This window comes from Trichomonas vaginalis, chromosome VI (genome assembly GCF_026262505.1).
Source record: "Trichomonas vaginalis G3 chromosome VI, whole genome shotgun sequence".
In the NCBI taxonomy this organism is placed as follows: Eukaryota; Parabasalia; order Trichomonadida; family Trichomonadidae; genus Trichomonas; species Trichomonas vaginalis.
Genome location: NC_067208.1, coordinates 3,280,421 through 3,294,284, shown reverse-complemented (window position 1 = coordinate 3,294,284; position 13,864 = coordinate 3,280,421). Strand labels below are relative to the sequence as shown.

The 13,864-nt window shown below is 29.4% G+C and overlaps 7 protein-coding genes across 7 annotated transcripts, besides 2 other annotated features; 5 read left to right on the top strand and 2 right to left on the bottom strand.

The window, feature by feature from the left end:
• The first annotated feature begins 510 nt into the window (after positions 1-510).
• Positions 511-543: a mobile genetic element.
• A 2,380-nt stretch (positions 544-2,923) lies between these two features.
• Positions 2,924-3,818, top strand: TVAGG3_0797760 (uncharacterized protein; the record flags this gene model as incomplete). Its single annotated transcript, XM_001321195.2, has 1 exon — positions 3,175-3,708. The coding sequence occupies one exon, from the start codon at positions 3,175-3,177 to the stop codon at positions 3,706-3,708; it is 534 nt and encodes a 177-aa protein (XP_001321230.1).
• A 635-nt stretch (positions 3,819-4,453) lies between these two features.
• Positions 4,454-4,621, top strand: TVAGG3_0797750 (uncharacterized protein; the record flags this gene model as incomplete). Its single annotated transcript, XM_001321196.1, has 1 exon — positions 4,454-4,621. One exon carries the CDS (start codon positions 4,454-4,456, stop codon positions 4,619-4,621), a length of 168 nt encoding a protein of 55 aa, XP_001321231.1.
• Positions 4,622-4,668: 47 nt separating this feature from the next.
• Positions 4,669-4,881, top strand: TVAGG3_0797740 (spectrin binding; the record flags this gene model as incomplete). Its single annotated transcript, XM_001321197.1, has 1 exon — positions 4,669-4,881. The coding sequence occupies one exon, from the start codon at positions 4,669-4,671 to the stop codon at positions 4,879-4,881; it is 213 nt and encodes a 70-aa protein (XP_001321232.1).
• A 2,512-nt stretch (positions 4,882-7,393) lies between these two features.
• Positions 7,394-9,567, bottom strand: TVAGG3_0797730 (putative surface protein; the record flags this gene model as incomplete). The annotated part of the gene is made up of 1 exon (XM_001321198.2): positions 7,665-9,542. The coding sequence occupies one exon, from the start codon at positions 9,540-9,542 to the stop codon at positions 7,665-7,667; it is 1,878 nt and encodes a 625-aa protein (XP_001321233.2).
• Positions 9,568-10,978: 1,411 nt separating this feature from the next.
• Positions 10,979-11,064: a mobile genetic element.
• A 70-nt stretch (positions 11,065-11,134) lies between these two features.
• Positions 11,135-11,725, top strand: TVAGG3_0797710 (regulation of endocytosis; the record flags this gene model as incomplete). The annotated part of the gene is made up of 1 exon (XM_001321199.1): positions 11,135-11,725. One exon carries the CDS (start codon positions 11,135-11,137, stop codon positions 11,723-11,725), a length of 591 nt encoding a protein of 196 aa, XP_001321234.1.
• Positions 11,726-11,772: 47 nt separating this feature from the next.
• Positions 11,773-12,808, bottom strand: TVAGG3_0797700 (3'-phosphoadenosine 5'-phosphosulfate transmembrane transporter protein; the record flags this gene model as incomplete). Its single annotated transcript, XM_001321200.1, has 1 exon — positions 11,800-12,441. One exon carries the CDS (start codon positions 12,439-12,441, stop codon positions 11,800-11,802), a length of 642 nt encoding a protein of 213 aa, XP_001321235.1.
• A 498-nt stretch (positions 12,809-13,306) lies between these two features.
• Positions 13,307-13,849, top strand: TVAGG3_0797690 (cyclic phosphodiesterase domain-containing protein; the record flags this gene model as incomplete). Its single annotated transcript, XM_001321201.1, has 1 exon — positions 13,307-13,849. One exon carries the CDS (start codon positions 13,307-13,309, stop codon positions 13,847-13,849), a length of 543 nt encoding a protein of 180 aa, XP_001321236.1.
• Between the last annotated feature and the right edge of the window lie 15 nt (positions 13,850-13,864).

Below are 13,864 nucleotides of genomic sequence, written 5' to 3'. Positions count from 1 at the left end.
TTCTGACTCAAACGTAACATTTTCAACATTTTCAAACAACACAACTACAGCTGAGTACTATGAAATATATCATTACGGATCAAGTCCATTAAATGAATTTAAAATTCTTTTTTGTAATTACTTCGAAAATCGATGCAATTGCTTTATTTACAGTTATTATAATTTCTATATCAATAATTGCAGTTTTAATAAAAATATAATCAGAGAAGTGTATTTCTTTACATACAAACAATTTCAAGTTGAAGGATGTTATTTTGATATATCAAAACCTGGTACACTTGGAGATGTCAGAATAATAAAGAAAGTAAGTTCAATGTATCCAGAAAATCATCATTTATCTTCAGGTTTATGCTTAGCAAAACAAAAACTTGAATTTCCAGATGAAATAAAGACAAAAACATATGAAAATAAGGCAAAAGAAAAAGAAAAATTTAAGGTTAAACGAAATAATATTTTCTTGTTTAAGGTTTTATTTTCTATGCCTCTTCACACCCGTATATCTCTTTTTGAGAGAGTGTCAGAAAGTGGTAAGTGCACCCTTAAATTTTAATCAGGCAATATAAAATTTTATAGTGAATATGAGTTATATTGGTATACTTGTTATATGGTGTTGATGGGTTCAAATTAGAATCTAAAATTTTAAATGAACACAAAAACAATAAAATCCATTTGAACCATTTTTTTCCAAGGGTTACTTTTTTTCTGACACATACTTTTAGTTTTATTTTTTTAAAGGTACTGACACTTCAAATCTGTTAATAATTTTTCGATGTGGTTAAGATGGAAGATAGTATGGATAGATTTTTTGAATTCAAAAATGTAAAAGTGTCAAAATTTAATTTCACTATCATGTCAGAAGATAGAATTTGATTAATAATGACGGTTATGAAATCAAAACGATTGATGGATCAAAATTGTTAAAGGTATACTATTATAATGCAAGAACTTTATTTTCAAACAACAAAGCTCTTGCGGCAGCTCAATATCAGCATTATTGGCTATATTAATGATAATTTCAAGATCGGCGGTCTACTTTTATAATTTTTATGTTTACAATTATAAAAGTTAGGACTTTAAACAAAAAAATATTATTTATAGTTTGAACTTAATACATACCTTCATTGAATCAAAGATATTATTTGTATGAAATAATTTGATTCTAATTCCTGAAATTTAAAACCAAAATCTGCCTGAAACTGAGTTTAAATCCTAATATTACAAGGAGGATTTCGATTAATGTTAAATTGTTTTCATAGTAATGATGGTACGATGTCCATCAAAAGAAATTCACAACATTTACATTAGCCAGAGGAGAGATCATGATAGAGGAAATTTTTTTCTGGTATGCCTCTTTCCATAAGTTAATACATGTTTTTTCTCTTTAGAATTTGGTAAAATCTTTGTTATAGATATTCACTGAGGTTGGCATAGTCATATGAAGTATGCAATTCAAAGATCATCATATCATATCATTTCATTTTACTTAATTTTCTTTAAATTATGATAGGACCTAATAAAATTATTGCAAATAATTTTGAAGTTATGCAATAGATGGTAGGGTACTATGTTCAACTATCAGTCAAAGTTAAACCTTCAAAAGTTTCAGAAGTTGTTGATGAAATTTCGAAAAAAGCAATTTGTTGCAGGACTACATTTGATGGAAAACAGTATGAATATACGAATGAGCCATGGCTCATTTAGAATTTGCGCACATGTATGCATCAGATCATTATACAATTCTTTCGGAACAGAGATTAGGATGCATCTGTTATAATAATGACACAGTTATTTTGAATAGTAACCACACCTCTGCAGATGGAGGCTATTTAAAAATGTTATTAGACCATTTATGCGGCAGGAAAACTCCGAAAGATCCATATTATAGTAAGGGTTTCGTTTTGCGAAAAAACGTACAATACGCAATTTCGCTAAAAAAACATTTAGCTAGCAATTTCGACCTTTGACTCCACTCAAGACGTCACTTTTTTAATTTTGCGGTATCATATTTTTGGAAAATCTTTATGAATATTATATAAAAAGTCTCTTTAATATCTATATTTCATATTTTTATCGATTTTTAAAGTTTTTGCGAAAAGTATTCAATTATTTTTGCTATTTGGTCGGGTAAATGTCAGATTTGCGACATTTTCTGATATGATATTCAGATTCTACGTTGATAATAATGCTTATAGAACCCTCTTGCTATTGTGTCAAAATTGCGAAACCGATAGCAAAAATATCTCGCAATATCAAAATTGAGATATTGAGTGAATTATGCATCATAGAGATTAAAAATCTGATTTGTGAAAACATCTCATCAGTTTCTAGCTAATTCAAAAATCTTTACTATCTTATTCGATTAAAATGAAAAGGGAATAGTTTCATTATGCTTTAAATGTCAGCCTTATAATATAATCATAGTTTTCGCTCAATATGCAGCATTTTTTTTTTCGAAATCTATGGTCAATATCCTAAATACTGATTGCTTTGCATTCATATCTCTTACATTTTCTATACCACATCACTATTCATTGCTATTCCTATCTTTTTCATTTTTGTTTGTTTCTCATAATTTCTCAAAAAACATGATAACTTGATATTTGTAAATATCATACTTTATAACGTAAATAAGAACTTGACCTATTAAGAAAAGCAGTAATGAAAAGAAATCTGAAATTCATAAAAATTACAAGTTTCTGATGACAATTAGCTTAATTAAACCAGGTACAAGATTATATAATTGTATTTTCTATCCAATTATCCATATAATATCTTATCCAGAAGAAATAACTTGATCAATACCAAATGATTTTTTAACTAGTAAATAAAGTATTTTCTTTACACACACATTGTATATCATAGTTTTTTTTTGGTTTCGCAAAACATCCAAAAACAAATATGCTATAAAAGTGACAATTTTAGCAAAACGAAACCTTTAATTATAGGATACACGAATCAATTATTGATGCTTTATCCACAGAATTTCAGAAAGTTGATGGTCCGATCTCAACGCATACAACTCCAGTCAGAAATTATAAAATTCCTCAATCTCAAAAACGAGCACAATTCATTTTAATTTAATTTCCTATCAAAAACCACCAATCCGGCTTTACTGAAAAATTATTAGCTGCGACATCCCTTGTTACATCAGCACACAATGGATATTTAGGTACAATGGCTTGCCATACAGCTGTTGATGCGCGAAGACTCCTCAAAAAACCCGACTGGAGGCATCTTAACATTGATGGCCTCGTTGTCTCAGATGCTCATACAGATATAAATACAGATTTCAATAAAATGACCGTTAGTGAACTTCAGAAGCGCTTCAAGACAGATTTAATAAATAAAATCAATAATGGCGAATTATTAAATGTAATTAAACATGTCAGAGATAACACTTACGTGTTTCCAAACTATGCAACTATTTCTATGTCCAATGTTGGCATTATTAGAACAGGCGGCGACATAAAAGATGCAATGATCACATTTTCAGTTACAAATGGTCCAAACCCTCCAGGGAATCTTCAGCTAAGCTCAACTTGTATTAATGGTGAGCTTTTTAGAGGCAGATTGTTTACTTCTCCTTTTGTGACAAATGATGAAGAATCTAAAAAATTTTCAAGAGCAATCAAGCATTTCCTTCTTGATATAGACCAATCTGCATTTGTAAAAGATGTTTTCATGGATTTAATTAGAATCCTTTACTGACTTAATTACAGTTAACTTATAAAACTTATATTGTAAGCGGGATATTTCGCGTTGTATTTGATATTTCAACATGCAATATATATTACGATTGTTCTAAAATTGTTTTTTATAGACTGTCATCATATTTATACATTTTTCTCTCTGTTGCCATATAGGCACACAAACTTTTGATGTTGTTACTATAGTGCAGTAAAGTGTTTCAATGTTTGTGTTGATGAATTACACCTCGAAATTACACAGAAGTGTTTTGAATTAGCGTACATTGGAAATAATTTAGAACTTCTTAAGAAATGTTATGCAAAAAAATGGCTTCACAGAAGATTGTGTACAAAATACACTTTGTGCACACAACAATGATTTGGTATTCTTTTTTGCAAAAAGTATCCCAATTAATATTGTAGACTGCATTTAGAGCAGAAACTTTGTACTTATTTTTAAAATTTTTGAAAACAACAACAATCCAAAATATTTTGTGAGTTTAACTTTACAAGCCTTTACATCAAGATATTCACAGAAGTTGATGAAGTTCTTGAGAATGCTATCAGATACAGTCCTATGATTTGCCTTGCTGCACAACTCAACAATGTTGAATTGGTGAAGTTTTAACTTGAAAATGGAGTCAAAATCAATTCCAAAAATGATTCAGGAATGACAGCATCATATTATGCAGCACTTTATAATTGCACAGATGTAAACCGCTTTTTAATTGAAAATGTACCACAATTGATGCAGAGGATAACAGCGAATGGACACCACTTCAACTTGCAGCAGAAAAGAACAATTTCGAAATTGCAAAACTCCTTCTTGGCACGGTGCAAACGTCAATGCTCTCTATAATACAGGTGGTTCACCACTTCATTACGCTATAGCCTTGAAGTTGCCAGGCTTCTTGTCGAACGTGGTGGAATTGTAAATGTTTCTAAAACTGACGGAGAATCGCCACTTATTTGTGCATGCTACATGAATAGCACTGAAACTACTCTCTTCTTGATTGAAAAGGGGGCCGACATTAATCAAAGATCAGATGATGGTAAAGCTCCATTTTTATCGGCCTGTTATGCTGATGATTTTGTTCTTGTCAAGATATTCATTGAACTCGGTGTTGATGCAAATTCAAAGGACGAAAAAGGAGCTAACGGATTGATGAGGAATTTCGCTTGTAATGAATTTTAAATTACAAAACTCCTTATCGATAATCATATAGATTTGAATGCAAAGGATAATACTGGTTTTACTCCACTTTTTTATGCAGTCACTAAAAATAATAAGGAGCTTATTAATCTCCTCCTTGAGCATGGCGTAAAAATTAATGAAACCGATAACGGCCCACTTTATCTTGCCGTTGAATCAAATTCACCGGATTCAGCCGAAGGCCTTATGAAACATGGTGCTGATTCAAACCAAAAAAGTAATTATGGCTTGACACCACTTGAAGCAATCAAATACGTGAAAAATTCAACTATTCGCATGAAACAATTTCTGATGAAATAATTTATAATTACCACTATTTTATTAATTAAGGATACCCTTACATTGCGTAGTTAGAAAGAGAATATGATATTGTCATGATTGCTAAAGTTTTAGGCTCCAGAAATGAATATACATCAAACTGAAACAATTGATAAATTGAATGAACTTTTGAGAGGTTCTCAAATAAAAAAAATTATCTAATTTTATACAATATTACTATTATTTTATCCACATATGTATATATAGTAATTTGAGAAAACTTTTAGGAAAAAATAAGTTTAATAAAAATCTGAATTTTACTTGTTGTGGGATTGTTATTAATTGACACTCCAGACGTATTACTAATAGTTCGTATGCAATTAAAGTATTTCTGATGGACAAAATGTGAGATTTATATCAGATAATTCATTTCTACTATTAAGTTATTCATTTATGAGTTTGCACTTATTCGCACTAAATAAATAACTATTAAAAATTGTTTTAATTAATTGACACCATATAATAGAGTGAATTTTGTTTGATCAAACAACAATAGATGATAGATATAAAGCCAAGAAACTTGCTATTAATATGCTCTACTTGCTATTTCAATGTAAGTATGATATTTCTAAATGTTTCGTTCAGATAACTTAGATATATTAGTCAAAATTTGAAATTTTAATAGCACATATATTAAAAATAATTATTATTCATAAAAGATTAATGAAATAGTAAAAAAAATCAATCAAATTATAAAATACAACATTTAGAAGAATTCTTATTATCCTTCAAAAAGTCAGTATTTCTGCTGTAATTTTCTACAACATTGTAGTTATTGCACTTTGTCTATGGATTTGTATATATGTTATATATAAATTATATATCTAAACTGCCCATAAGTGCAATTTTTATATAAATTGTTTATTTCTTTAACAATTTCATATGAAATATGCTTTTTTAAGCGTATCAAAGCTGTGTTCTTAATGTGCATGGATATATCAAGAAAAATGTCGAAAAAAATGTGAATTCACAAATTCACTGAATTTTCACCGTTTTTTGAATTTTGCTACAGCACTAATATTAAATAATACTAAAATCTTCTGTCTTTGTAAAAGAATAAATTCTGACAAAAAGTGCTCGTTTAAATTTAATGATCATCTGTATGACTAAGTGGTAAAAAGTGTTTATGACCAAAAGGGTTACATGCTTAGTCTATTTTTCTGACAGGATACTCTAGATTTACATGATCTCTATTTCATATCTCCGTTTTAGATTCTTCGACAGATTTTATGATAGAAACCAGATTAACAAATTTCCGGCATGTTAATGAAGAAATCTGCAGCTACCCAATATTATTTCAATAATCAGTATCGTTTCTCTTACAATTTATTTTTTTCTCAATAATTTAACAAGAAATAACAATACACACTTGGTTTTACGTATAAAAGCTAAGTGTCGAACTTAATCAACTTTACTTACTTAGCAAATGAATATTTTGTGGTTGCGAGTTCTGAATGCTGAAATTTTAGATTTCTCTATAAATGATATCATTGCACTTACAATGTTGTTCCAGCCTATCGCATAAATCATAGAAAATCCAAAAAAAAAAAAAAATATAAAGAAAATTCATGTCATGAAGTTCAAAAATACCGTGTAACATTAAATTTGTTATGCATAATACATTTTAGCTATTATTGATTTTTTTTTAATTTTCGAGAAATTGAATGGTGAGTCCGATAGAGAAATTTTTAAAAATCCTAGTGCCTCATAGAAGTAATTTCCCTCGTCTCCCATACTTCCAAATGTATGCATATGACATAAACTTTTATGCATTACACAAGTGGCCAATAATATCTATAGAGTAAAAAATTAGAAATTTAATTTTTTTATATGATAGTTATATTTCAGATTTGCGAGCGTAACTTTTTTCTCCATGGCATACTTGTTTTAAGAGCAAATGATCAAAATCGTCCTTCAATTATTGAAGGAGCTGATATCTTTTGAAAATTGAATTGAAAGGGTATTCAATTTTCAAATTTCCTCTCAATTTTGGAAACATATCAACTCTATGAATTAACAATTATGTGCCTTCACAGTTTATCAGTCATATAAGGTGCTTATAAAGAAAAAAGTTACGCTCGCAAAATATGTTTTTATATAGATTTCACATAAAATAATTATGTAATTTCTAAAAAGAATATTTTTGTTCTTGAATATTAAAGTGTATTGTAGTTTAAAAAGTTTTAAATATGTTGCTAAAATTTCAGGTTTATAGCTCATGTCTAGCATGACTTCTTCGTATGCGCAAAAAATCTGACACGTAAGGGTATCCTTAATGCAAAATAAAATTATTAATTAAAATTTATCTTTTTATCTCTAAAACTATAGCAATAGATAATGAGAATTATAAACGGTAATAATATTGTTATCCACTAAATACAACAGCTACAATAACAAGTAAAGCAACAATCACAGTAAATGATAAAAAAAATTATTATTATTCGAAATTAAACTTCAGCTGAATCCAAGCCATTGGAATCTGATTCATTATTTGGTTGTTCATCAAATGTTGCCAAAACATTTTCATTAGTTACTTCATTGGTGCCATTTGCTATCGTATCTTCTTGGTTGCCTTCATTATCATCATTTTTATTTTTCGGTTTGATACGCATAAAATAATAATAAACTCCAAAACAAATTGCTACAACGAGACAGATTCCTATAAGGCTTCCAATTATTATACCAGCAATTTCACCTCCTTTAATAGCTTTATTTTCCTTGGATTTGCTTGGATCATCTGTATTTTCGCCCGGCTGGCTTGGATTTTCTCCTGGTTGATTTGGATTTTCTCCTGGTTGATTTGGATTTTCACCTGGTTGATTTGGATTTTCTCCTGGTTGACTTGGATTTTCTCCTGGTTGATTTGGATTTTCTCCTGGTTGACTTGGATTTTCTCCTGGTTGACTTGGATTTTCACCTGGTTGATTTGGATTTTCTCCTGGCTGATTTGGATTTTCTCCTGGTTGATTTGGATTTTCACCTGGCTGATTTGGATTTTCTTCTGATTGTTTATGGGTGATTGTCATTCCACCAATTTCATTATCACTATATTTTGTAGATGTGATTACTTCTTCGCATGATTTAGCGTTTTTAAGGAAATCATTTTCAAGTTTATCTGTTCCAAGATATGTGAATTTGTTAATTGAACAATCTTTGAATGCATTTGGATCAATGGACTTAATATTATTCGTAATTAAGATTTCAAAATTATCTCCTTCAATAAAAGATTCTGGAATTGTTAATTCATTTATGTTTTCGATGGTGACTTTATTGAGATTGGTGAAATGAGTCAATGTTGGTAATGATGTGATTTCTTGAAGTCTTATCATTGAATTTGAATCTGATTTTGGAATGTTGAATTTGATTAATGTAACTTTGTCTTTGAAGTACTCATATGTAAGAAAAGTGAGCCCAGTGGTTTCATAAATTAACTCTGTAATTGGACAATTAAGAAATACATCTGTTGTTATTGAACTGGTAATATCGTTAGTAGTTTTAATTGTTATACTTGTGAGACTATAACACTTAGAAAATGCATTTCCTTCAATGCGTGTAACACTTTTACCAATTGTTATACTTGTGAGTTTAGAACATTCATAAAATGCACTATTTGCAATTGTTGTAACACTATCAGGAATTGTTATATTTGTGAGACTAGAACATCTTTTAAATGCAAGGCTTCCTATTGAATCAACATTATTACCAATTTTTATATTTGTTAGTTTAGAACATTCTTGAAATGCAGCGCTCCCAAAATCTAAAACACTATCAGGAATTGTTATACTTGTGAGACTAGAACATCCATAAAATGCACTGCTGTAAATTGATGTAACACTATTGGGAATTGTTATACTTGTGAGACTAGAACATCCATAAAATATGCTGCCTCTAATTAATGTAACACTATCAGGAATTATTATACTAGTGAGACCAGAACATCCTCTAAATGCATGGCTTCCTAATGATGTAACGCTATTAGGAATTGTTATACTTGTGAGTTTAGAACATCCAGAAAATGCAAAATCTCGAATTGTTGTAACGCTATTAGGAATTGTTATACTTGTGATACTAGAACATTCAGAAAATGCTTCTTGTCCAAATGATGTAACACTATTACCAATTGTTATACTTGTGAGACTAGAACATCCAGTAAATGCTTTCGTTCCAATTGATGTAACACTATTAGGAATTATTATACTTGTGAAACTAGAACATCCATAAAATGTTTTAAATCCGATTGATGTAACAGTATCAGGAATTGTTATACCTAGGGTTGTTAGATTCCCGACGATAGGTGTCTTGGAAGATTTGCCTGGTGTCATCATAGTGTCTTTAAATCAAAAATTTTATTTTGGAGTTAGTTTTATTGATTTTTCAATAAAAAACATTTCTAAAACAAGAAAATAAAACGATAAAATATTTATATTTTATATAAGGATCTTATATATTTAAAATAAATATCATTTTATTTTTTTCATTGGTGTCTGTCAAACCATAATACACTATTCAAAAATTCAATGTGTCTTGCGGTTTCAAAAGACACCTGCAAATTGAACGATAGCACAGACACTATTGAATTTTACCCATTGTATTTAGTTTTTACCCTTTTTATTTTTAAGAATTAATGACTGAAACAGCCGTTTTGCTATGACCTCAATCACTTTTATTTATTATTTTAAATATTATTTAATTTTATTATTTGAATAGGCCAACTTATATTTGAGAAGCTCAATTTGAGACCACTTAATACATTGAAATATCATAAATATTGAAATATTAAAAAGTGTATTTCAAAATATTGAAATTATAAAAATTTATAATACTGAAATTGAGACAAATTAATAAATTCAATGTGTTTTTTTTGAAATAACTCTCAAATATTATTTTTTGTTTATTTAATGATGAAAAATATGATTGCTTTAGTCAATCATAAAAACTAATTTAAGTTTAAAATAATGAAAGGATAATTTGATCGTTTTTTAAAATACAATTATTTTTGATGATTTGCAAGAATCTTTGAAAAGAATATAATATAGGTTCTATTTTTGTAAAATTTATCCAAATCATGTATTACATAAATTACGATTAAAACAATGAAAGAACCAAAAAGTGTGTTTTTGTTTTGTTGTTGCGTGTTGGATGCGGGATCCTGTTATTTCCGAAATCGACAAAAAATTTGGAAATTTAATTTCCGAAATCGAAATTATATTAATGTTTTTAATATTCTTATATCAAAAGGATTAAAGTTCATTAAGAGAAAAACAATTCTTCTTCTTCAATCTATTGGCGCATTTATTTCTACACGCCAATAAGGAAGGGAAAATTATAAGACACCATGGTGTCTTCAAAACGCTAATTTTTGATATTTTTAACAACCCTAGTTATACCTGTGAGACTAGAACATCCAGAAAATGCACTTGCTTCAATTGATGTTGTGCCGCTTGGAATTTCATAAGTTTCGCCTTCCGGACATACAGAGAATGAATATGAAAATAGGTAAAACAGCATTCTACCAAAATAAAATTTAAGAGGGTTCTCCGACCAAACCGTTTGTATCGTCAATCTACTCACAATTTGTGGAAAGTCGAGTAGATGACAAAAGTGCTTACTCTTAAACAAAGTCGGGTTACCTGGTAAAATCGCGACACACTTTGGTAGGCGGTGGTAGTTGTTACAAAAGGTAACTTCGAAATTAGCGTGAAATCTGCAAAAAAAAAACTGAAATTTGAATTTATAATGGAATTTATAATGGACCCATAACAAATTTTTTTTGGTCCACTATATAGGGGTGCTATTTATCTTATTTTTTGTCCCATTTTGCTGTTATCGCCTAGTGAATGTACCTTTTGATGCTGTTAGAGTTTACTAGTTGATTATTGATTTTTGTCACTTTTACGAAGATATCTTTCTTATAAAAATGGTAGAAAATGTTGATTTCTTCAAATTTATTGTAATCGGGTCAACTGGTGTGGGAAAAACATGCATCATGAAGCGCATGACAGAGAATGAATTCAGAGAAAATACACTATCAACAACTGGAGTTGAATTTGATTCAACAAAAGTTGATGTCGACGGAAAAGAAATTCCGATACAAATATGGGATACTGCAGGCCAAGAAAGATTTCGATCTATTTCTCGAGCATATTTTAGAAATGCAATAGGCGTTTTACTTGTTTTTTCTCTTACAGATAAAGAATCATTCGAAGAAATTGGAGGGTGGCTAAATGATGCTAGAACATTATGTTGTCAAGATGCAGAAATTATGCTAATTGGTAATAAATGCGATATTCCTGATCAAAGATTGATTTCACTAGCAGATGCACAAAATTTCGCAGATTCACGCGGATTACATTACATAGAAACATCAGCAAAAACTGGACAAAATGTTCGAGAGGCATTTTCCAGAATTGCTTCCGAAGTTATAAGAAAGCTTGATAAGAATAGCACGGATATTACTGGAAGGAAACTTACAGTTACTGATGATGAACCAAAGAAAGGTTGCTGTTAGATATATTTGTAATTTTATTATATTGTTGTATTAAATAAATATTTGATAAAGATAGTATTTTATTATAAACATGGTTAAGCTTGATCGTTTGGATTTTCTTGTTTGTCTTCAATATCCTGAAATGCTTTAATATTTGTCTTCTTATGGAGGGATTTACCGTAGTAGTTCATTGATACACCAGTTGCAATCGCAATTACAGATAATAAATGGAATCTTGTAAATCTTTTGTCTGGGAACAAAATAAAGCTCAAACTAAAGGTTAATGCTTTTCTACATGATGTAACCATAACAGTTACTAATGACCCAAACGCTTTCATTATAAGATATACGAAATTTACACCAATTCCACCTAAAAATCCAAAAGATAATAAGTAGAAGATCATATCTGGATGATGATAGCATAATGTTACACCTTTTTGGAATTGGCCTGTAAATAGGCTTAATAAGAACAAATATCCGGAGCCAATCGCGTACATCATTGAAATAACTTCATCTTGGGGCGCATTATACTGGTCAAGAGCTTTTTCTTGTAGATTTGACGAAATGGTGTCACACGAAAGTGATATTGTCATTAATACAACACCAATTGGATCAAATTTATTTTTGGCTTTTTTGTCACTCATTGAAATACCATATAAACCACCAACAACGAGTAGTACAGATAGTATTTCATAGACATTATACTTCTTTCGAAGGAAAATCATTGATCCTATCATAACGGGAATTAATTTTGATGATTTAAAGAGAACAGCCGTAGAATAAGCGAGTCTTTCAACAGATAAATTCGATAATAGCATTGATCCAAGCAAGATAAATGAAACAAAAGCGTAATATTTCACACTTGCATGTAATTTTTCCTTTTTAAGCAATAATCTAATGACATATCTTGACGATAATAGAAAATAGCAAAAGAATTGATTGAATGTGAAGAAAATTGTCTCTTTGTAATCATATTTTGAATAAAGTTTTTCTTGAGAGGTGCCTTGAACAAGAAATGAGAGTAAAATACCAATAACACCAATAAAGAATATTGTTACCTTTGAGAATTTGGTTATATCAAACCCAAAGAGTTTGATAATTTTCTCGTTCTCCATAAAATTTAATGACTAAGCAAATATATGAGTCAATATTTATGCTATTATTACTTATCAAATGCATATTTATATGGAAAAGTCAAGTTTTTAATAAGAATATATCAACAAAAATATCGACTCAGTTTAACCTTAGCGATGTCAGCAAATTTTTGACTCTTAATATCGAAACGAGCTTTCTCAAGCTTTCGAAGATAAGTTTTATTTCATAAAGTTGGATTAATAGATTATTTTCTTTGAAGAGAGAATTGGGTTTGTATATGTCAATAACCTGCACAATTAATGATAGCACCATCATATGGAATGAGAAATAATAAGAAAACATCATTTAACATACAATATCTCAACTCTTAATTTAAATGAACAGATTCAGTGCAATTCATGTTCATATTCTCTCAGAATTCCATACTAGCCATCTTTGGTTTATGCAAAGCTGGAAAAGAAGGTAAAATCAGTAATATTCGATGTTGAAAAGGAAAAAAGTGACAATATGAGTATTCGTCATTTTCCCCATAAGCAGGGTCAATGGGTAACACACGTCTGCTTAGAAATTGAGATAGATGAAAGCTATTTAGTAGTTCCGGAAGGATTTATTCCTCTATTTGATTCATCTAAAGATCAAAAATTGCATGTTTCATTATCTCCATTGTTTTCTTTGAAATATTTCCAAGTTAAAGCATTTAAGAAATCATGTGAAAACTTTTCTAAAACCATTAATAGACAGTGCTTTACTTTTGAAAATGGAGTTTTCTTGGATGATTCCTCAAATTCATCTGTTTTCTATGCACTTAATATTAGAAATTGTGACGAAATGACAAATATAAAAAATAAGTTTGATAAACTTGTTGATTCATATAATCCTACATTTTTAGAAAAATTTGATGACGAAATTATGCATATATCAATTGCAAGAAGTCAAGGACACTTTGATTCAAGTAAGAAAGCTCCACAGCATAGAACAATATTAGGAATTTGTTCAAAATTAAATTGCACAATTGGAGGAGAAAAGACATCATTCTTTCTCTCATCATGACAAAATAAATTGCTT